This window comes from Chiloscyllium plagiosum, chromosome 35 (genome assembly GCF_004010195.1).
Source record: "Chiloscyllium plagiosum isolate BGI_BamShark_2017 chromosome 35, ASM401019v2, whole genome shotgun sequence".
Lineage (NCBI taxonomy): Eukaryota > Metazoa > Chordata > Chondrichthyes > Orectolobiformes > Hemiscylliidae > Chiloscyllium > Chiloscyllium plagiosum.
The window spans coordinates 14,308,873-14,333,526 of NC_057744.1; the positions used below are offsets into that span (position 1 = coordinate 14,308,873).

The 24,654-nt window shown below is 37.1% G+C and overlaps 1 protein-coding gene across 5 annotated transcripts in view; it reads left to right on the plus strand.

The window, feature by feature from the left end:
- LOC122540666 (E3 ubiquitin-protein ligase TTC3-like) overlaps window positions 1-17,995 on the plus strand; it is a 110,066-nt gene extending 92,071 nt beyond the window's left edge. For 2 of the 5 annotated variants that reach the window (XM_043676701.1, XM_043676703.1), the window contains exons 30-39: window positions 1,319-1,381; window positions 2,645-2,794; window positions 3,730-3,869; window positions 4,241-4,297; window positions 4,452-4,548; window positions 8,906-9,009; window positions 10,774-10,861; window positions 12,978-13,753; window positions 16,313-16,439; window positions 17,512-17,802. In XM_043676701.1, coding sequence (XP_043532636.1) covers window positions 1,319-1,381; window positions 2,645-2,794; window positions 3,730-3,869; window positions 4,241-4,297; window positions 4,452-4,548; window positions 8,906-9,009; window positions 10,774-10,861; window positions 12,978-13,753; window positions 16,313-16,439; window positions 17,512-17,724 — 1,815 coding nt within the window. In that variant the 3' untranslated portion in view covers window positions 17,725-17,802. Of the gene's footprint in view, window positions 1-1,318; window positions 1,382-2,644; window positions 2,795-3,729; window positions 3,870-4,240; window positions 4,298-4,451; window positions 4,549-8,905; window positions 9,010-10,773; window positions 10,862-12,977; window positions 13,754-16,312; window positions 16,440-17,511 lie in introns of those variants that run through there. The other 3 variants (XM_043676702.1, XM_043676704.1, XM_043676705.1) reach the window with 3 other exon arrangements.
- Window positions 17,996-24,654: the final 6,659 nt, after the last annotated feature.

The window sequence follows — 24,654 nt, forward strand, 5'->3', positions numbered from 1 at the left end:
GTCATGTGGTTTAGAACTAACATGGTAGTCTCTGAGGGAATGGTCTTTGCCCAATGCTGAAAGAGATCGGGAGGGAAATGCATCATTGTTGTTGGGTCTGACTGTAGGTGGAGGATGATGGTTGTATCTGGAGATTGGTGGGGTGGAAGGTGAGGACTGGGAGGCTTCTATCCTTGTTGGAGTGGTGGGGTTCAAGGGTGGAGGTGCATGAAGTGGAGGAGATGCATTGGAGGGTATTGTTGACTACATGGGAGGGGTAATTGCAGTCCTTGAAGTAAGAGGCTGCCTGGAATGTTCTGGAGTGAAATTGCTCCTCCTAGGTGCAGATGGAGGAATTGGGAGGAAGGAATAGTGTTTTTGGAGGAGGGACTTGGGGGGAGGTGTACTTCAGGTAGCTGTGGGAGCTACTAGTAGGTTTGAAGTAGATGTCAATGTTGAGTCGGTCACCAATGATGGAGTTGGAGAGGTCCAGGAAGGGAAGGGAGGTGTCTGAGATGGTCCAGGTGAACTTGAAGTTAGGGTGGAAGGTTTTTGTGAAATTAATGAACTGTTCAACCTCCTTGTGGGAGCACGAGGTGGCGCCGATACAATCATCGATGCAGCAAAGGAAAATGTGGGGAATGGTGTCGATGTAGCTGCGGGAGATGGATCGTTCCACATACCCGTTGAAGAGGCAAGCATAGCTGAGGCCCATGCGGGTGCCCATGGCTACCCCTTTGGTTTAGAAGGAAGTGAGAGGATTCAAAGGAGAAACTGTTGAGGGTGAGGACCAGTCCAGCCAATTGAACGAATGTGTTGGTGGAAGGGCAATGTGGCACCCCCTTCTTGATGCCAACTCAGCACTGCCCTCTTGAAATGTCCTACCTGTCCATCTTCCTTCCCACCTATCCGCTCCACCCTCCATTCCAACCATCACCCCCACCTTCACCTACCTGTCACATTCTTAGCTATCTTCCCCTCCCATTTATCTCTCAGCCTTCTGGGGCTAAACTAAAATTGATTAATTAAACACAGGAAAAAAATTATCAATTTTGATTTAGTGACGGGTTGAAGCCAGCATTTGATAACATTTTCAGTGATAAATTTGATGTAACAAATGAAGTTGTTTTGAACAACATGTGCTCCACAGAAAGCATTGTTTCACAAATCTTGGTACACTCGATGGAAATTCCCTGAGTCTTCTATCACTCATATGCCTGTCTCAAACGTGTTGTGCATGCTCTCAGAGTACCTACTATTCTTACAATATCAATTCTCGTAGTTGTTGGAGCATTATAGAAGATGTGGTAACTCTTTTCTTTCCCTTTACCTTTCAAAGAACATGACAACTAGTGATGTTGCAGTGCTGACTGACCCTATAAAACCTTTTGAAAGCAAAGAGGTAAGACCTCTGAAACTTTAAAATTGCTGAGCAGAATGTAATTTTTAATGCAATCTTTAATTTTAATGCATTCAAAATATTGATAGTCAAGAAACTTAAATTACTTGTTCCTAACCATTCTATTGCAAATACGTAAATCATTTTGTAAAAGAATTCTCAGGTAGGAACATTGTGAAGAGTTTAAAATGCAATAATATATGCTGTGATCTTGAATGTCTAAAACCTAAGCCTGATGAAGTTCCTGCCTTACTCATTTTCTCAAATTGTTTTGGCCTCTTTAATGCCCATCAGAAAATAAATTAATTAAAAGGATATTATAAAAATAGAATGGGATGAAATGCCAATGGGATAAATGGTCTACAGTATAATAAAATCCTGTTACTGTTGCAGCAATCTCCCAATGGTCATGATTATAAAGTGTTATGATTCCAGCTGGTGTTACTCTCAGACAAGATAGACCTCTGACTGAAATCTGATGTGGTAAATTATATTTTATATTAAGATGGTCTTGTACTAAAACGCAACCTCCAACACTGAAGATTTGGTTTTAACAATAAAACAAAAGGTTATTATTTTATAAAATAAATGAATATAAATAGAGGAAAACTAAGCTGTTTAAACCCCCCACATAATTTGAAAGTTTTCAAAACAGAGTAAAAGTACACTTCTGTTTATTGCCAACACTATCATTTTACAGTGCTGACATGTCAGGGAGAGAGAGAGAGACTCTTCCTTCTCTATCACATTCTGTAGGTTTGCTTTGACTGTTTCTGGAGGTTCTGGAATTTCTCTCGAAAACTGTGAAGTAACCTATTTCCTAACTTTGCTGAACTGATTCCTTTTATTCAGGATAAGCTGTTTTTATATTTAGCTTCAACCAGGGCTACTCTGAGCCGAAACAAAAAGCCCTTCAAAGTATTTTGTTCCCATCACAAAAAGAATCAATCCCTCATTCTTCTAAATGGGAAACAAACTAATGCTTCTCTCTTTCTTTCTTTTAGTCATTCGTCCACTCACTCACTCTAAGTCTTACTCTTGTTTAAAAAATCATGGCTCCAGAAAGACTGACAAACTCCTAAACCACCTCATTCACACAGATCAAAATGGACATGCTACTAACTCAGAATCCAAACTCTAAAATTGTAATTTTAAATAAGTATTCTGGTGAGCTAAAATATGTTGATGTTTTGGCGCAACACTTCCCTCGCTAAAGGTTTGCCTAATAATTATTTTTGTATAATAGTCTTTATTTTTGACTTGCAGAAAACCTTCTTGTATCTTTGCCATGAGAACATTCGCCTTATGCAGAACTATGAGAAGTCACAAAAATTGTATAATCGACTTTATGCTGACACTCAAAATGAAATTAAAACATTCAGAGAAAAGTATGAGCAACTTGTGTTCAAAGAGAAGGTATGGTTAACATCATTATAAAGTGTCACAATGCGATGCCAAGAATTCTTAGCATTTCAATAGGTTAAAAAGCATGTCAGTAGTTCCAAGGCATTTATTGTAAGAAATTTTATTGGAGAAGTTGCAAAGGGAGATGTTTAAACCCCATCAGCAGTTTGAAATCACACTTAAATCTTATTTTACCTTAAGTATATGCCAGCATTGCACCTGGTACTATATGTATATCAATTGACATCGTTTGACATTTTGAGAACTGAACAGATCTTTCATCAGTCCTCAGTCTCAACATTTTAAAATCATGTGAGAATGGAAATTGATTAAATTAGATTTTCTTTACTTCCTGCTGTCTTTAGAGAATTGGGTATATTGTTGATTTTTTTTTTATACATTCATGGGATGAGGACATCGCTGACTAGACCAGCATTCATTTCCTATCCTAATTGCTCAGTCGGCAGTTAAGAATCAGCTACATTGCTGTGGTTCTGAATCACATGTGGGTCAGACCAGGTAAGGATGTCAGTTTCCTTCCCTAAAGGACACTGGTGAACCAGATGGGTTGTTTCTGACAATCGATAATGGATTCATGGTTATCATTAGACTGTTAATTCCAGGCTTTTATTTAAGTCAGTTCCATCATCTGCTGAGGTGGGATTTGAATCCAGATCCCCAGAACATTATCTTGGTCTCTGGATTAACAGTTCAGTGATAATACCACTAGGCTGTCCCCTCTTTGTCAGGAATCATTTTCTAAGACTGGATAAGTTTCGTACAGTGCAGTTTTCAGTTTTAAAATTATGTAAGCATGACATGTGTTTTTTTCCGGGGTTTTAGAGGATGTATTGTTAACATATCAATGAAAAATACTGTAAATTGTGAATAGGCATTGAAAATAACTAAACAAAGTAAGATTACTCACTTTTAACTCTGTACTATAGAAATTGAGGAATGAGCTCAGAACAATAAAGTTACAGATGGAGGCTAAAAAAGAAAAAAAATGTGACCAAAGGAAGTATCAATTACAAGAACTCAATACTCTACAAGAAGAACTTAAATCTACAAAGAATAATTTGGAAAGGTATGTTGGGCCTAAAGGTCTTAAAGCCTTGAAGTTGCGAATTTGAGCAATACGTGCCATCCTTGTCAAACTTTCTATCAGTTTGTGGATTTTTATAAAATTTTGTCAGTGAAAATAGAGTTTGTTCAATTTATTTGATTAAGGGAATTGGAAATATATATATATATTCTTGAAACCAACAAAGCCTTCTGTTAATATTGTGACTTTAATATTATAAAACCTCCCAAGATGCTTTATATGGGCAATATGAAGGAAAATTGGACACCCAGACACACAAGCCAATATATCTTAGGACAGATGGCTGAAAGTTTGAAAAAAAAAGTGGCTTTATGTATTGTGAGGAAAGTCTGTAATGTGACTTTTCTTTTCAGGTCCAAAAAAACTATTCATGAAAAAGATACTGAAATTCAGAAAATAAAAGATGAAAGGTATTGCTGCACTATATTTATTTTAAAAATGTTCTAACATTTAAAGTTATGGAAATAATTTATTCTGAGCTATACTAATATATGACAGTGTTAGTATTATGCATAATAGCAAACCATTTAAAGGTATCTTCATCCAAACAACCATTGCTTTCAGGGAGAAATGGATCAGTGACCAGAAAAAATTGCAGACAATTTATTCCACAAGAAAAGAAAATTATAGGCAATCAGCCAACAGACTACTTTCAGTTGAGGTATGTATTGCTGGGAAATATTGCATAAATGACACTAACATGTGAACATGACTATGAAACTGACAAAAAAGCAAACTCGATGTTGAACAAAATTAATAAAATGTTTTTCTCTGTTTTATTTATGATTGCATAGTATGTTTTGGTTTGTTTTTGAGAATTTGGAATGTATTTACCAATACCAGTATTAGTAAATTTGAAGAATCATTATGGTGGTTTGTACTGCTGACCTCAAACTGAGCAGTTTCATGTGGATGACGGTTTGTTTTATTTCTGTGATAATACACATCCTTCCCTTCCAAAATAACCTTGAATTACAGCCTTTTTCTGAACAAAATTATTTTCCTCCTTAATTCTGTCTACTTTTTCTTAGCTCTGGTGTCTTGGGTCCAAGCACCACCTGCAGTTGCTCCCTAGCCTCTACCCCATATTGCAGAGAATAAATCACCAAAGTGCATTCGAGTGGCTTGTAGCAAACATGATTAATGACTTCTGTTTTGAAACTTTACCTAAGAATGTGACTGAGATTCATGAATGCAGTGGGGCATTCTGCATCTTCCCAAGCCATGGCTCGCTTGATGACAGAGCATTCATACTGTCTAAATCATTACATTTCAAAGTTGCACAAAAACCTGGGACCTCTTGTAGCTCTTCACTTCTTTGCTCAGTAGCAGCTTAGCTACTACATTTCACTTTGCTATAACACTGTGGGAAATTCTGAAGGCCCTCAATGCAGATATAGATTTAAGTAACTAACATTAAGTCATAGTTTCAAATGAAATTTTTCAACTTTCTGCCCTTTGATACTGAATGTAGCAATTGATAAATCAGCTTGTACAATATATTCAATGTAATAAAATGGTATGGGAGTTTTGCCCCTATATAAAAAAACCCATCAATATACAAAGATGGCTTCATTTTTAAAAAACTTTTAGTCTTACTGTATTGGTATACTATAATATATATACATTACATTGACCCTAAGCATGTAAATATTCGCTACTACAGTCCACTTCAGTCTCTTTTTTTTCCCCACCATCTCAGTCTCGGTCTTTCTTCATTGAAAAGTTGTGACAGCATGATGGGCAATTACATTCTCTCGTCCTGCCATGTGTATATTTTTCAAATTGAATGGTTGCGATTATAAGCTCCATCTAAACAGTCTGGAATTTTTATCTTTAAGTTTTCTCAAAAACTTTAAGGGCTATGATTAGTATATACAATTGTCTCCGACACATCACTGGCAATATAAATGTAGAAATGTTGCAACGCCAAGACTAAACTTAAGGTCTCCTTTTCAATTGTGGAATATTTCTGTTGATTATTATTCAATTTTCTGAAAAAGTAACCAACAGGTCCGTCTGTCGTCTTGTTGTCTTCTTGCAAGAATACAGCACTGACATCCACATCTCTCTCATCGATAGCCACTTTGAATGGCTTTGTGTATTAAAGTGTGCATTGGGGTAGTAGTTAACACAGCTTCAAGGCTGTCAAATGCTTTCTGACTTTCCTCTGTCCACTGAAATTTTCTGCACTTTCTCAACAAGTCAGTCAGTGGAGCAACCACACTGCTAATATTTGGTATGTACTTCTGATAAAAACCACTCAGTTTCACGAATTGTAGTACTTCCCTCTTTGTCAATGATATGGGAAGCTCCCCAGTAACCTTTTGTTTTTACATCCCGTGGTGCCATTTGTCCTCATCCGATGTGCTCCAGAACGTGATTTGGCCTTTTTGCAAACTTGCTGTTAGCCAGGTTTATCCCCAGCCTCACCTCCCGAAATCAGTCGAACAATTCTGATAGTTGCCCCAAATGTTCCTTCCATATGTGACTAAAAATCACCAGGTTGTAGAATTACACCACAATTGGGGAATCCAGAAATTACTACTGGTTAGCCTTTGAAATGTGGCTTACATTTTTCGTACTAAATGTTGTGACTTTAAACTAGTACAGTCCAAGGCCCACTAAACCTTGCCTTTAAAGGTTCCACTGTGTGTAACACTAACACTTTATTTCTACAAGCAAACTTATGAATTTTTAATTTTTTGCTTCCTGTTTCATCACATGCTGTGCTACTTTCAAATACTGTCCAGCCAACTCACCTGCTGTATTTAATCTTTCCCTAAAATGTGACACATTGTCCAAATGCGCTTTCTCTGATCTCTGACTCCCACTTTTTGTTTTAGGTAGGGGTCCTACAAAATCATTTAAGACTCTTCTAAAAAGTTCCTCAAATGCAAGAAGGGGTATTAAGGGTACTAGTTTTATCGCTCCCTCAGATTTTCCTGTCTGGCAAAATTAAACCTCATCTGTATGCAGTTCATGCTAATACAAAATACTTTCGTACTTTGACTTGAGTTTTCCTTACTTCAAAATTACCACCTACTGGTAATTCATGTGCTCCCTGCAACATTTCCTTTCTATAACCTACCAGTAATACAACTCAATGAACTTCTGCCCATTTCTCATCTACCTAAATATGTGATGGCCTTCCATTTCCTCATCAAGGCATCATTTTTAAGATGGTAACATTCTGGGATATACTCAGATTCTTCTGTACATTCATTTTGATACAACTGCTTTAATTTTTGTTGAATACAGCTCATTTTTCTGAAGTAAAAATATCCACTTTTTCCTTCTCCAGTACGTGTTTTTTTTCCTCAACCATTTGATCAAACATAGTTTCTGATAATTGAACTCTCCTGCTTCAACCTGTGGCTTTCTGACCTTGTTACCACACAGGAAAATTCCCAGGTTATTCTTCCTGCAACACCTCAATTGCCTGATTTTTCCACTAGCTTTTCAACCACAGTCAGCCTTGCTCACTAGCTGTAAAACTCCTGAAGTGACTACTTCACCCTGAAGAAACTCTTAATGACTGAAAGCCATTAGTGCATAAGACATACACACTTTAAACTAATCAAATGTAACACCCCAAATTTAAAAAAACACTAACACGCATTGCTCACTGCCTTTGAATCCAATAATCTTAAACCCAATCTGGAATTAGAGATTTTAATCCTGGCAAAAGCCCCCAGTTTGTTATGGATCAGACCAGAACCCCTCAAAATATATTAAGAAGATAGTCTTGACCCTAATTGCTTCTTATTTTAAAGGTAAGTGTAAGGCGTTTTGTTCCAGATGCGATCGATTGGTGACCTACTCAAAAACGCACTTTATTTTTACACTGCAGTTAAAACAGAGACAAAATAAAAGAATTGGCTTAACTTTAACTCCATTGAAATGCTTAAAATATATATTAACTACTACTGTTCCAATATCATGGCATCCCATAAAAACACACTTGGCAAAGACAAATTCCATAAAATAGATGGTCTCACATGCAATTCTAGTAGCAGGAAAAGAATCCCAGCTTTTAGCTCTAACAGAGAGAAGAGCTTCCATATCCAGCTTCAACACCTCAACAGATCATAGGATCCCTACAGTGTGGAAACAGGCCCTGTGGCCCAACAAGTCCACACTGACACTCTGAAGAGTAACTCACCCAGATCCATTCCCCTACCCTATTATCCTATATTTACCCCTAAGTCATGCATCTAACCTACATATCCCTGAGCGCAATGGGTAATGTAGCATGGAGAAAGTGAGGTCTGCAGATGCTGGAGATCAAAGTTGAAACTTTATTGCTGGAACAGCACAGCAGGTCAGGCAGCATCCAGGGAACAGGAGATTCGACGTTTCGGGCACAGGCCCTTCTCATTCCTGAAGAAGGGCCTGTGCCCGAAACGTCGAATCTCCTGTTCCCTGGATGCTGCCTGACCTGCAGTAATGTAGCATGGCCAATCCACCTAACCTGGCTGAAACTGAAAATCCTGATTCTGTGAGAGCTTGACTCCACCCCGCCAGGCTTCTATTTTCCAACTTTAAAAAAGACCCCAAGGCCTCGCTAGCTGTTTGAGTATATTGTGTGTCAACTCTGTCAACTTTTCTTCAATAAAAAAACCCAGGACAAAATGCACCTCTTAAAGCTATAGTCACATGAGGTACATCACACAAATGTTGTGAAGCAAAATATAACATCAAGTCACATCATGAGGTATTAGGACAAATAATCAGAAGTTTGTTTGAAGTGATTTGTTTGAAACAGTGTCTTAAGGAAGAAAGATAAGTCGCAAGGCAAAGAGATTTAAGGAAAGAATTTTAGAGCATAGGGCTCAAGCAGCTGACTGCAATTAGTGGTGGCACAATTAAAATTGGAAATGCTGAGGAGATGAGATTTCGAGGAGCAAGGATAACTCAGATTTGCAACGTTAGTCCTGGAAACTGTAATAGTACGTTTCTTGTAATAAAGGCAGTAAGATTGCAATTTCTATGTGTTGCTTAAATTCCTGCTCCAGACTCAGATTCAAGAATGGAAAAAATACACAAGATTATATTTTTTGAATCATCTACTTCAGGAGGCTGTTGAAAATGTAAAGTTTTATACTGCACAAAAGAGTCGGTAAGTGTTTATCGCAGGTTGCATTGTTCACAATAAATCAGATGTTTAAAAGAAACATGCATGCTCGGAAAATGGATTGATGCTACAAACAAAAAGATTGTGTTATAGAGTCATAGAGATGTTCAGCACGGACACAGACCCTTTAGTCCAACTTGTCCATGATGACCAGATATCTTAAATTAATCTAGTCACATTTGCCAGCATTTGCCCATATCCCTCTAAACCCTTCTTATTCATATAAACATCCAGATGCCTTTTAAGTGTTGTAATTGAACCAGCCTCCACCACTTGCTCTGGTAGCTTATTCCATACATGCACCACCCTCTGCATGAAGAAGTTGCCCCTTAGGTCCCTTTTAAACCTTTTACCTCTCACCTTAGCCCTCTAGCTTTGGACTCTCCCACATGGGGAAAAGACCATGTCTATTTACCATATCCATGCCTCTCACAAAATTTAAAAACTTCTATTCAGTCACCCCTCAGCCTCTGACACTCCAGGGAAGATAGCCCCCAGCCTCTCCCTATAGCTCAAAACCCTCCAACCCTGGCAACATGCTTGCAAATTTTTTCTGAACCCTTTCAAGTTTCACAGCATTCTTCCAAGAGCACGGAGACCAGAATCGTATACAGTATTCCAAAAGTGGCCTAACCAATGTCCTGTACAGCTGACACATGACTTCCCAACTCCTATACTCAATGCTCTGACCAATGCTGGCATACCAAACACTGCCCTTCCTATCCTATATACCTGTGACTCCACTTTCGTGGCACTTTGAACCTGTACTGCATGGTCTCTTTGTTCAGCAACACTGCTCAGGACCTTACCATTAAGTGTATAAGCGCTGCCCTGATTTGTCTTTCCTCATTCCTGAAGAAGGGCTCATGCCCGAAACGTCGATTCTCCTGCTCCTTGGATGCTGCCTGACCTGCTGCGCTTTTCCAGCAACACATTTTCAGCTCTCCTGCTTTTCTGTCAAGTAGAAATCATAAAGTTTAAAAGTGATACTTCCTATTGCTCCAATTAGACAGTTATTAGACTTTAAAAGACATTCACTGCTACTGCAGCATTTAAGTGATCTTCAGTTATAGCCTGGTGTTATAGAACTTGTTAATTACTGAAAGTGAATCATGTCAAAGATTTTAGCCTTGCATACTTCGGGGTAAATGTAACAATGTCACATTTCAGTTACTTCCTCCATGATAGTGCCTGGCCAACCAATCAGAACTCCATTTCTCCTATGGTTTAAACTGTTGTGATAATTTGAAATTTGACTTCCTTGCATTTGTCTTGATGAATGCAGGACAAAAAGCTTTGGCAGCATGTCTCTGTTTTCACATTATGTTCCAATCTATGTACGAGACCCATAGACATAACTACATTTTCCGCAACCTTGCTCAGAGTAAAACTATTAAAACGAAACTTATTTTGTTTAAGTTGCTTCCAAGTGGACTTTAACCTCACCATTGTCAGAGCACTCTCTGTTTAAAGCAAGTAGCTATTTTATATTCAGGCTCAATGGTGGTTATTCATATTGTAACCATTCTGTGGTGCTACAGTATACATGCACCATTGCTATCACGCTCCATTGGGAACGTTGCATAAGTTTTTGTTATCCAAGTTATCTCAATAAGATAAAACAGTGCTTGTTGAGAGTAATGTGAAAGTAATATTGTTTCTTTTGTTTAAATAAGAAATTATGATCAGCTTAAATTTCAAAGGTAGATTGGTTTACTTGTTTCTTCTGTTTCTGGTTACATCTTGAAGGAACGTTAATTCTGCAGACATCATTGCTGCTTTTGACATGTGGGAAAAAAGAATGAAAGGAATTCAAGAGCAAATTGCTCTGTCCAACGTAAGTTTTTTTTATTGATAAGTCAGTTTAATTTCCTGAGCTTTGATACAGTCAGGGAAAATTGTATATTTTGTATTGAAAGATAATACGATGATAACACATCATCGAAATGCAGGATTGCAGTTCAAGTTGTCTTGTGTTTAGTTTTTTTTCCCCCAAGGACCTTAGTGACATTTCAGTCTGTGGCTGTGTTTTTGCCATTTTGTTGGGAACATGTGCTGTTATTCCATTTCCTTTTCCAACTCAAAACCAGCAAAAAATAACAAAACTTTTGCTGTGATACAGCAGGCCTGTACATTTGTTGTAGTGGAAATCCTTAAACTTATCTATTTTTTAAGTTGCTCTGAAATTTTGGTGTCATCTTCAAATCCATGGCTAAATTTGTCATATGAAAAATTGAGCTAGCTTCTAAAAGATTTTAAGAATTTGGACTGATTTTATTGTATAGTTTACTTTAGTGGCTATTTTTGCACTGCTTTCAGCAAAAGTTTGTATCAAAAGTTTCATTATTTGAATTCATATTTATAAATTTCTACTTGTGTTTAATGAACATGAAATTTGCAAATGTAGTGATCCAAGTACTGCAAGACACAAATATTTTAAGTAGGTAGCTTTCCTAAGTATAATAAATCTCATGCAAGTGGTCGGGTAAGAAAATTAATTGAATGTGTCACGCGTGAGCATGGTGATATTACAGTTCTGCAATTTAAAAATGATATACCTTTGATTATTTCCTCTGTAACTTGAGAGCAGGCAATGAAGGTTTTATATTTTATTAATTTGTTTAATTGATTTTGTTGGATGTGTTTCCAGCACATGCTCTGAAAACTGGGAAAATATAAAATTGTAATGATTAAATGAATATTACCTTTACAGTGCAAAGCAGTTTCATTTCTAGTACTGTTTTGGAAAGGATTGTTACCTTCTGAAATTTGAAGAAAATAGTTCTTGAATAAACATTAAGCTTTATTAAGTATTCTTTACATGCAGTGGTATAGCCGTATAAAACCATATAAAAACCAGATATTTTATTTTCTATTCTTTGAAATATTAGCAAATCATAAGATGAATTGCTGTTATAATTTTCCTGGGCAGTGTGCTGTTATAATACAAGAATCCAAGTAAATTAAATTTGGATCAGGCTGGATGGTTTGCAAAGCAGAGTGATGCCAACAGCCATGGTTCAGTTTCTGTTCTGGCTGAGGTTACGGTGAAGGTTCCACTTGCTGAACCTCCTCACTTCTGTGAGGCATGGTGACCCAAAGATTAAACCACCACCAGTGTGTCTAATATGACAGCGGTCGTACAGTCCAATATGATGACTTTACCTTTCTTTATATTTTGTGAAGTTGTTCATTTGCAGTTGTCTAATTGTTGGTTTATTAAATGTTGGAACATTTTGCAGTGATATTTAAGATATTGAGTGTGTTGACTGCAACAAGATTTGATCCACTGAATAAAAGACCGATGGACTAAGATGGAAAGTCTCCTGCTTACAGTCAGGACAGGTTTTTCCTAATTTCTGCTATAAACCTGTCTTGAATTCCATCTGTGTCTCTTTATGCATGTCACTTTGGATGTGAGACCAGTACTCCCTTTTCTGGGCCTGCGTCTCCTCTTCCTGTAATCCTTAATTCACTTTTTTATTTCTTCCCTCATTGGTACACTCACAGTCAAACACCCCAAGTTGCTATTCTAACAATGATTACTCTGCTGCTGCCATCCTAGGCTTGAATTTTCCCCTTAACTGAGATCGTAACTACAGTGCACACATCTTTTTGCACTTTCTTAGGAGTTCTCCATTGTGGTTCCTCCCATTGCTTCCTCAACAAGCATCAATATCAGCTATCTGATCCACATCTTTTACGAAGATTCATGCCTAGCACCCCTGCTAAATTGGGGGCTGCTATTGCTGTCCACCTATCCACGCTTGCACTACTAAACCATGAACATTTCACAACAGAACAATCTCTACTCCTCAGTATAAACTACTCAGTAGTAGTATAAACTACTCAGTTTATAACTTACTCCTCCACATGTATCTAACATAAAGGCAGACCATAGAGTGTCTAACAGCCTGGATTTTGAGTGCTTACTAATAATTGTACTTTTTTAGGCTGCATCTTGGTCCCAGGAGGATGGAATATATAATGATGGTCTATATTCTGCAAATTATTTTAACTTGATGCCATCTCAATACAAATTTGAACATCAAAAGTATCCTGCAAATCAACCAAGACATTCAACATCTCCTGTAACAGTTAAAATGGGTCAGAATGTTGCATTTGCTGGAAATTCTGATTTCGTTGAAAGTGTCTGGCTTTCACCCAGATCCAAGAATAAACGACTTGATGCGAAAACATTACTGAGAACAGAGAAGAGCATGTACAGATCAGCTGCTTGGCCATCCAGTTACTCAACAGTACCAACTATGGAGTCTAATTCGGGCCTTGATTTGTTTGATCATAGCCAGTCTGATCTTGAACTAGAATATAGGATGGCTGGTCAAAAAAGGTCATTTCCACTTCACCTTACCAGTGATAGTTTGGAAATGCATGATGTATCAATTGAACAAAAATCATTAACAATCCCAGACATTTCTCTTGCGACATTACAAACATCACATGTCTCAGGGAATCTTCAACATCATTTATTTGAACCTTCTGACTCAACAGCTAATTCCTTTAACAAGTCCTTCAATCATTTACAATCTGCACATGCTGTTGTCAAGCCCAAGAAAGATTTGCAAGCTTTACACACCCAAAGGCCACTTGGTGAAACATCCACTACGATTATGTCACCTGTTGGTGGTGGGTTATCTATTGCTGAACCAAGATCATCATATCATGCAGTCATGGAACAACTTTTCTTCAAATTCCCTACAACAAGACCGTAAGTTTTTATTTACCCCAGTGTTTACAGTAAAAGCATGTTTACTTGTTGAATGGTGATGCTGCTATGTGGCACAGATTCTAAATTTTACTGTGGTAAAATCCTGTATATTCTGATGTCATTAGAAAATACTAGCAGTAAGTCTTAATGATATAGCCTGTTGAATTGTTGATGAGCAATGTGATGGATTAGTAGCATGCAGGCTCCTGGACATACGCATGTATGAGTTTATGATTCTGGAATAAGCTCGAAGGTTTCCTAATAGTAAACAAGAAAGCAAACTTTTTTAGTTATGGTGCCTGTCAGTTTCTCAGACCCTGCACAACCAAATAATAGCATGCTAATTATTTTTATTTCTTGGTGTCAGATTACCTTTTAAGGTGCCACATATTTGTGATGAATGTGTTCAGATATATTTATGACACACCTCTGGAACAGATGGATTTAAACCTGAACCTGCTGGCCCAGAGGGCTGGACACTTCTATTGCACTGCAGAATCCCAGTATGGCAGATCTTTCTTGTTTAACTAGCAACAAGTTCACAAATTGGAATGGCTGTTTTGAGATTGCTGTTAAATGGGTTAGGTTGTAACTCCTGTATTCACAAAGGGTGGGAAAATGAAAATAGGACACAAATGCCAGTTGACTTATTCAGTAAGAAGGTGTTAGAAGCTTTTCTTAAAAATAAAGTTAGAGAAGGACACTTGGATAAGTTCAGGGTATTCAGGCAGAGTCACCATGGTCTTATGAAAGGTAACTACTGTTTGACCAATCTGTTGAAGTTCTTTTGAAGAAATGGATAAAAAGGAGCTGGGAATTGTAATGCATGCAAATTTCCAGAAAGCATTTGTGAAAGTCCCACATTAAAGCTGGTTGCAGAAAATAAAAACTCATGGCGTACTAGTTGCACATTGGCATGGATAGATTTTCTGGCTAACAGAAAGCAAGAAAAGGCATGAGCAGCTCTTTTTAAGATTGGCAAGATGTATTAAGTGGTGTGCCAGAAGGATCAGTGCTGAGACTTCAACTGTTTACCATTTATGCAAATGATTTGGATTAAGGTCCTAAAGGTATGGTTTCCAAATTTGCTGATGATGCAAAGATAGGTCGCAAAAGTAAGTTTTGAAGAACACATAAGGAGGTTATAAAAATATGTAGCTAATTAAGTGGGCAAAGATTTGGCAAATGGAGTACTATATATACTCGAGTAATAGTCAATTTGTTTGACTACTTTTTAAGGTTAAATTTACAGGATCAACTATTACTTGGATACCACTTTTGAGGGGCTGAAATTCATCCCTGTCAAAATTAATGCCATGTCATTAGCAAAAGCTCAATTGATCTCGAAATGAATAAAGAAAAAAACACAATGAATTATGATAATTCTGAAAAACCGGAGTGGAGCGGGACAGCTGGCACACTGACTCATAAATGTTGATCTGCGATTTGTGAAGCAGTCGGATCGACTTTTACACGAGATATACGGAAAATTCCAGATTTTTTTGGCCAAAAATAGGGCGTTGACCTGTACATAACTATTACTTGAGTACATACAGTATAATGTGGGAAAATGTGAAATTGTTTTTCTGGGCAAGACGAATGATTGCAGAATTCTGAGATGCAGGGGAATTTGTGTGCACAAGTGCTTAAATCACAACATGTTAAAATGTAGTTATAGCAAGTAATCTGGAAAACTAATGGAATGTTATTGTTTATTGTGATAGGAATTGAATACAAAGGTATTGCAATTATGCTTCAGTTTTATAGGGTATTGTTAAGAATACATCTGGAGTACTGAGTGCAGTAGTGGCCATCTTATTTAAGGAAGGATATAAATGCATTGGAAGCAATTCGGAGATATTTTACCTGACTAATACCTGGGATGTTTTGGTTACCTTATGAGAAAATGTTGCTAAGCTTCCATGGACTGACATTTAGAAGAGCATGAGCGACATGATTGAAAAAATAAAAGATGTTGAGGGGTCTTAACAAGGTGTATGTGGAGAAGATATTACTCCTTATTGGACAACCCAGAAATAGAGATCGCTGTTAAAAATCAGGAGTTACTCCTTTAAAGCAGATGAGGTGATTTTTGTTTTTCTGAGAATCATGAGTCTTTGGAACATTCTTCTTGAAAAGGTGATGGAAGCAAATCCTTAAATATTTTTGAGAGAGGTGAATAGATTCTTGTCAAGCAGGAGCTAAAAGATTATCAAAGGTGGTGTGAATGTGGGTTGATATTAAGCCAGATCAGATTGAATGGTGGAACATGCTTAAGGGGCTGAATAGCCGCCTTCTCGTTTGCATGCATCTTATGAGCAAAAACAATGTTTAAAACAAGTCATGAAATGGTTTCGAAATTCAAGTTTATCTACATGTTTGTGAGTGCTTCCATTAGCCTTGATCAAAAAGTAAAGCTTATATTGGAATCTATGGACTTAGTGACGTAGTATGGATTAGAAATTTTTTGCTAATTATTTCAGTGATCTGCAATCTTTTCAGCCCAATTGTGAATGTCATTGTCTTGATTAATTTTATCCTTTTGCTTTATCTTCACAGAGAAGTATTTCATTCACTTATTAATAAAGTGAAAGAGGAAAATAATGGTACTCTGTCAGGTTTATCTGTCATTGACTTGGTAAGGCAAGTCTCTCACCATGTTGTTCGGGGTACCCATCGAGAAATGGTACATACAATTTGCTTCTGTAATTCTTTTGGCATCCTGATTGCGTCCCAATATTGCATATATATGAGCGTGTAATCACATGTCACACTGCAAAGTAGAACTTTTTCATACTGGGTACTGCTAATAAATGTCACCAAAATTTCAAAGTATAGTAACTATCTTTTATTGTTGTTACTGAATTCCATTCTTTTGTCATTTGATTGCTACATTATACTTTCTTGTGTGAACTTCCATTAATATACACCACAATTAGTGACTCTTGACCTTTTTCCACTCCTGTAAAACAGCTAGGCCTTTCTCACATAGAGCAGAAACAATATTAAAATCAATATTGTGTAAGTTAGATATCTGAGTGGGACTTGACCATTTGTGAAAATATATTTTCAAGTCTGCTCCAGTCATTATTTAGATATCATATAGCATTGACGCTGTCGTAAGTTATTCACTTTTAGGGATGTGAAATTAAAATATTATTGACCCAAACATTTTGCATGTGTTACAGTGCATGAAAATTACAGAGAAAAGCAATTCACATCAGATTCATATGAAAACATGTTGAGATTAAAAAAAGAAATGATAGCATGATTCCATTTAATAAATATCCCTGTACCACTCCAGATATCACACATCATCCAACTTAAATTTCAGTACCATAGGCTGTCTTCCATATGGTTTGCCAACTCAAATTTTAATGGTCATTTCATGCCAGGTGACTTAAAAGAAACACATCCTACATCATGCTGAAGCAGAATTCAGTAACAGACAGAGAATTACCTAAGATTTGTATTGTTTTACAAAAATAACTGATATATAGTTGTATTCATGTTGTGGGGTTGATTACCAGCAAAAGCCAAGTTTGAGATTCTATTTTGTTCTAAATTTGCATATTAAGTACCTAAAATGTTTTTTCAGCATTTGATTAAAAGCTGACTTTCGATCTGACTTGTAACAGGTCAAAAATGATATCTGATATGGATATTACACCTAAGTCACTGCAAACATATTTTCCTAGTTCTAATTTGTAAAGTTGTTGGCAAATTTAATAAAGTTATGCATTTTCTCTATCTTTCAGATGTACCCATCTGCTCCAGAAATGTTTCCGTTTGCTTCCACAAACTATGATAATCCTTTCCGCCCCAGCTATCCTACTCTACAACCTGATCTGTCACCAGCAACACGAGAGAAATTCAGTAGCTGCCAGTCTGCGAGTGCAAATCCTTCATGTTTTGAATCATTACCTCTTGGAGATTTGCTGGAGCTGGAAGGCAGTTTTGATGGCCTGTAGAGTTGAAGAAATGTCAGTTAAATTGGAACATAAGATTCTTCGTGGACTTAGATGTTGGCTGCTGGCTAACCTGCTGTATTTTGGAAATTTCTATGCAGCTGAAACAATCTGAAATGTTTCTATCGTATCTGGTTTCTTTGCCTATAGGTACAAATAATGATAAAATGACTGATTAAAATTCAAGTTGATTCCCTGTAAAGGTGGTACTGTTTCTTTGTGAATTGAAATTGCAATGCAACTTTTAATAAACTGATAAACTTTTTTTTTAAAAGAACATCACTTTTTTTTAACTATTGCTGTGATGTTTCATCGATCAGAACTAGTAAAAGAGTGAAAGTCATTCTGTGAAATGTTATGTTTGTGTTTGCAGCGCAATAATCTGGTCAGACTATCGTGCATCCCATTGGTTTATGTATTATAGCATTTGTGTTGGATAAACTGTGTTTGTAAAAATAGAAAATTCAGGCAATACAAAGCACCTCAACACTATAGCAATGAATCGACACAAGATGAAGCTGCCCTTTTGCTTTACAGAAATATATTTTATTCTTCCACATCATAAAGAGGCAGATCAGGTGAATATACTGCAGTTAGTAGGCTTTTCTGTTTGACCCAAAGAACAATGAAAATGACCTGAACGTTAGGGAGTTCACACATAAAAATAGAGACGCAATCTTTGATAAATATTTGAATGAATAAAATCATGTGGTGTTTGCTACCAACAGAATGTTATCGTCAAGCTAATAGGGTGACTGCTTATTAATAAATGGGTAATATGTTATGTGAATTTCAGTGCCAGTGTGATACCAGGTATGCAAGACTTTCAACCCAAAGATTGGCAGATTGTATTAAATTGTATGGCCCTTCAACTTCATAACAGGCAAGATACTGGCCATGTCTAACCAGCCATATTTGCAAAACCCTAAACAGCGTGTCTAATGTTATTCTGTGCTTGGGCAGCATTTGTGAAACAATCCTGAGTATTTAGAAATATGCTCACAAAATTTAATATTTTCAGCCAGGAATGGGCTGTGGCACATTTTTGTGGACTGAAAGCTAGATATTAATGAAGAGGCCCCTGTTCTTCACTGTTGCAATATATGCACATAAAGCCTGTTTCACCTGAACAGTATCGGCCCTGACCGTTCTCTGGTTCTTGCCTCAAGGCAATACGTTGAGCAACCAGAGGCAACTTCCTGGTTTAAATTGAAAGCTTGGCAGTTCATGGTTAGTCATCACCTGACTAGTGTATGCTCTATGACAATGCCTGTATCAATCTGTAACCCACTTGTCAACTAATAAGCACACTCTGCTCATACATGTTTCCCTTTACCTTGGTATTCTTACGAATTGTCCCAATAAGTGCAAGGTGAAAAGTTTTGACAGTACTCAAGTTTTGTACTACCAAACAATTAATTGATATAAAGTAATTACTTTTTCACCTTAGCTAAGGAGTAAGAAGAGCAATCCCAAAGTGAATTTGACAAGAGAAAGATAAATATAAGAAGGGACAAGAGTAAGGCAAATACTGTTGATACCACTCAGTTAATCAGTGCCTGTGTAGCACCTTTCTAACTGCATTATGTTTCTGTCAGAAAGTGTTCCCTCAACTATGTAGTTTCTGATTGAAAATCACACTGATTAATTTTATTCAACATTGACAGCTGTTAATGCAAATCATTAGGTAGATTCTACCAGAACCGGCAAGGCAAGCTTGCTGGCAAGAGAACTGGTAGGAATTAGAGTTTCTTATGAAGGATACAACAGGACTCACATGTCTCAATCCATTTGATCCAATTAAGAATTTGTGTCGTTCGTATTTCCAGAGCAAAATACTGATATTACAATAATTATTCTGACGATTTTCAAAGTTAGTTCTGTTGGAAATAATTCAAGTAGGAAAAAAGAGAAAAACAATAGCATAACACCTTCTTAAAGTACAGATTTGAGACGGCTCAGGGAATCCCTTATGGACTCAGACCTGTAAGCCCCTCTCTTCGTTTGTCCCAGAGATCATACTCTTTGGAAGTCTGGAATAAAAAACCCTCTTACAGACAGACTAGTTTAATTTTAGAGATCCCCTTTATTTACCAATAGCATCACCGTTACAACATGACACTGATACCTATAAGCTAAACTAACTTGGTTCTAATAACCTAGGAGAGTAGGGTACCAGCTCTTCAGGTGCTCCAGCAGGCTACTCCGTGTACTGATACAAAGTGGCTTCCTTTATACAAAAGTATTTTTAAAAATTGCATGTCTTAATTAGACAGATAACAGTGAAAGACAATAATTCATAAGGAAGAAAAGTTAATTGGCAAGTCTGTGTTAGGCTTGACTAATCAGACCTACAGGCCCTGAGCCATCCATCAGGTGGAAAAACCTACCCAGCCGAGTTAGGCGCCTGCTAGCGAGATAAACTATCATAAATAGGTACTAGTCTGAGCTAATTGGAGAGTTCATAAGGTAACCTAGCACAGCTCACATGTCGGATACAATTGTTTTACAAAATGGCTTCTTAGCAAGGAGGGCAAACTTTTGATCATAAAAAGGCTTCCTGACACATTGTGCCAGAATCTCTTCAATGTTAGGTTTAGAATTTCTAAGCTAGGAGCAGACTCCTGCTTTCTAAGCAGTGAATCATTCTGTATCAGAGGCTGAAATGTTACCATAAGGTTGCATTTAAACTGACTCATTAGTCTTTGAATTAAACATGCTTTCATTTCAGGGTTGTGATTCAAATTCAAATAAGACATAAGACCTGATTAGTTAGAATTGACAGTGGAGCAGCAGGTAAGTTAAAGCTTCACTAACATTACCTTTTACAGAGTTTGTATTTAATAACCGGTAATGGCTACTCAATATCAAGTCCCAAAATGTAATTAAATTCAATCCATAGCAGATAAGCACAAAGAGTTAAATTTCTGCAGCCTCCAACAACCTCAGCACTAAAATGGTCTCTCTCTCTGTAGTGTCCTTTTGAACTTTCCAGTCCAGGGTCTTGTAACAGCAAAGATTTTTTTTCTCTCTATGTCTGCCCTGCCTACAAGGGGTAATAAGAATCCATTCTAATTGACAGCATCTGACCGTTAATTACAAAGCTTTTGATAGTACCTAGTTTTGTTTCAGGGTCAGATTCAAACACTAATTTCACAAGGGAACGGCTGTGAATGTTATCACATGGTGTCCTGTTCACACAGATTCATTGATGCTAAGACAAATGTTCTTAATTGCCTTACAGCATCCTGTTATCACTTGGTGAGCCCAGATGTCCCTGTCTTCTGCATTCCTTGAGTTTTCCCCCCTTTTTTCTGAGTCTTCCTACCTGTCTCTTTTCTAGTGCAGTAAATGTGTTCCATAATTCAGTTTTACATTTTAGTCTAAATGTTTAAAGACAAGTTTTAAGGCGATAGACTTTCTCATTCTGACCCATATTTACAGGTGTATTTGCTTTGTGAAACCTTTTTTTCCCAATGTGACGGGTTGAAATAACTCCAAGTACACACCAATGTACTTTCAAATGAAGTAAAAAATGTTCGGCTGTTCCTCAATATAAATTACTGGTTATAAGTATCTGGCTAAAAACACAAAACCATCCCGATCCGTCTGATCATGTCAGTGATTTATTTCCATTGGAATGTTCACAAACAAGTTTAAGCTCCTCTGAGCCATGTAACCATGTTCTGTCTGCTCACTATGTTTCTTTATTGTATTGCCATTGCAAGTCATTCTGCTACAATGCACATTTCGTTAACGTGATTGACGAATTGGGGACACTGTTACTTAAGCATGAACTTTTAAACGTGTGTTGGTTGCAGTGTAATTACATTGCCAACACTAAGCGCAGTTTCAAAAGTGATTTTTCTCTAATGCAGGGTTGCACAAGAATGCAACCATTGTGTTACAGAAGAACTTACTGTCAACGTTGATCTTCTGTGCTTACTATTATCATGATTCACAAGAATTTATTTTACATTTAGCTCCTTGTGTCAATTCTGGAGGCTCATTGTCATTCACCCACATGCCACAAAAACCAGAGAGGATTTACAGGATATAGGCCACAAACTGGCATATCTGTGCATCATGTTAACCAATTTGCCAAGTAGTTGTCTTTGGTGTTAATCATTTTTTAAATTAGGGCACTTTGAGGAAATAATGTTTTTATTTTTAGCTCCATTTACTTGGTGACATTAATGCATCTCACCCCAACATTGTTAGTGCATGGCAGAGTTTTCTAAGACTTGCTACTGGTTGTCATAGTAACTGGTAGGTTGTTCGTGAGTTCCAGTGTTTTCATGCTAATGGTCAAAGGGGCTATGTGCGAAAATATAAGAAAATAAACTTCTTTTTAGAAATCCGTACCTTAACATACAGAATGAATCACCCTGCAAATAACTATACTGATTGGCCTTCTGACTCATTGGAATTAGACGCTAATATGAATAGATTTGGGTAGCTGGTGTGCAGAAGGTTCCTTGTGATCCTACATTTCTATAGTGCAAATAACAGATAATAACTTGAATGGTTGGATGTGTATCAACCTGGGGAAGAGATGAAAGAGGGGGTTGAATTTGCAGAACTTGGGTGGAATATTCCTGACATTGTATACATCAAGAATATTAAATAATAATTTGGTGCTACAGAACCTGTGTTTTGCTATAAAAAGACAAATTTGTTGAAGATTTTCATCTTGCACTTCTCAGTACATTTGGGAAGAATACCAATTTGGGGGAAACCAACAATTGTAAGGCAAAGAACATTGGAACACACCCTTTGAAGGCTGTGTTGCAGTTTAATATGATCATGACTGATTATCCAAATTATTACTCTTCCCACTTTCTTTCCATACCTTTTATCCCTTTCAACCTAAGAACAACAGCTAACTTTTTCTTGAAAGCATTCAGTGCTTGGTCTCAATCACTGTGTGTGGTAGAGAATTCAGGAGGCTCACCACTGTCTGGGTGAAGAAATGTTTCCTCATCTCAGTCCTAAATGGATCATCCAGAACATTATGTTTACCTTGTCTAGTTTTGTTAGAACTGCATAGGTTTCTAGAGGTCCCTCCTCATTCTTCTAAACTCCCAGTGAGTATAGTACAAGCTGTTCGAGTCTTTCATATGTCAATCCTGCCATCCTAGGAAAAGCCCTCAATAAGGGGTAAGAAGGGAAAATGCTAATTGGTTGGCAAGTGGACTGTGATTGCTCATGGCTTTGCCATGGAGAATGCACTCATTTGTGGTGATTGACAATTAACGCCCAGCTTTGCTCATATTTTAAACCAGGCAGGTTTACTCTGATTGCACAAGATGATGCCCTGGGAAATTATCCAGCAAATGGCTGCTATCTATTTTGTTGAGTTGAAATAGATGCAGTGTGGGCACACATTCTTTGTGTCTAACCAGTGGTTAGCTTCAAAATTAAAGCATCCAATGAACATTGGTAATCGTATCATAATTCTGTTTGGAATTATTTGAACTGGCAGACATCCCAGCTTGTGGAACTATTCTGGTGGGAGAAAGAAAATCAATTTCTAATGGAAGTTGAGTTATTAAATATGTTGTCTAATATTTGCTTGAGAAGATGCCAGACTTGGTCTGAAAATTGGAGGACAACAATATTATTCGTGTAAATGTAATTCCCCACACAATGCACCTGATAAACAACTGTGACAAAATAATTCTCCTGTATATATCACAGCAGTAGTTGGATTTGTATAGCTCTGAATTCTAAATGTTTGAGAGTTATGTTACTCGATTAAGGAAAGTGTTCTAGTTAAATTGGAATGACTAATGTTGCTGATATGACACTTGAGATTCTTAAGTTTTCAGCTCAGATCGTGACATGATGTCTGTATTCTACAGTCTAAATAAACTGTGGTTGTCTATAATATTAAGAAAATCAAAGTATTTGGCTACTTTCACTGTCGATAGGAAAAACAAGACAGTAAACTGGCTCACTTTCATTTGTATCATTTTCCTGTATGTACATTTATTTAAATTTATTTTCAAAGCCTGCAGTAAACTTTGTAATTCTCACCATACACTTTCAAATTAGATTTTACAATTGATGTCAATATATTTATTATGTACCTGTTTAGAACAGATGAATGACCTTTTTAATAATATAGATGTGAATAATTGGTTATGATGTGGTGATTGAGCCATTTAGTTATCTGGGTGTGGTGCAGAGCAGTCTTGATTTAAATCTAATAACATTGAACTGGGGTTAATTTAATAGAATTATACAATGGTTATACCACAGAAGGAGGCCACATAGCCCTCTGTGTCTTTTCCTGAAGATTCTACAATTATTTTCCTCTTCAGGTAGCTTTCCAATTCTTTCCAAAATTTCTAATTTTGCAAACTATGATTTAATGCCTCCACCACACTCACCAGCATTGCACTGCAGATCCTATCCACACACTGTACGTTGTTTTCCCTTCATGGCATCATCAATTTTTTTGGCAATTACCTTAAATTGGTGTCTCTTTGTTCTCAACTCTTCCACCAATTAGTTCAATTTCTCTTGATTGTACTGTATTCACCCCTCAGGATTTTCGAGGCCTTAAATAAAATCTGTCAAATTTCACTTCTCTGAACAGAAAAGGCACCAATCAATCCTCATAAAGGAGCTTCTCATCCCAGGATGGTTATGTCCTTTGTATTGTTGTGGAGAAAATATAGCGAACCACCAGGAGACACAGAGAGTTCTTCAAGAAGTAGGTCTTTTATTTGCAAACAAAAAACCGTGACACTGAGAAAGCAGATTCTCGAATACCCACGAACCTCCGGGTCCGTGGATTTTTATATCTTTTTTTATCATGTTTCTGTTAGCTTATCAGCAAATCCAACTATATTAATCAAAGTACCTCACTCTAGCTACACAATAAACCAGTGATGTTAGTTCCCATTATCTCTTTAGTTGTACATT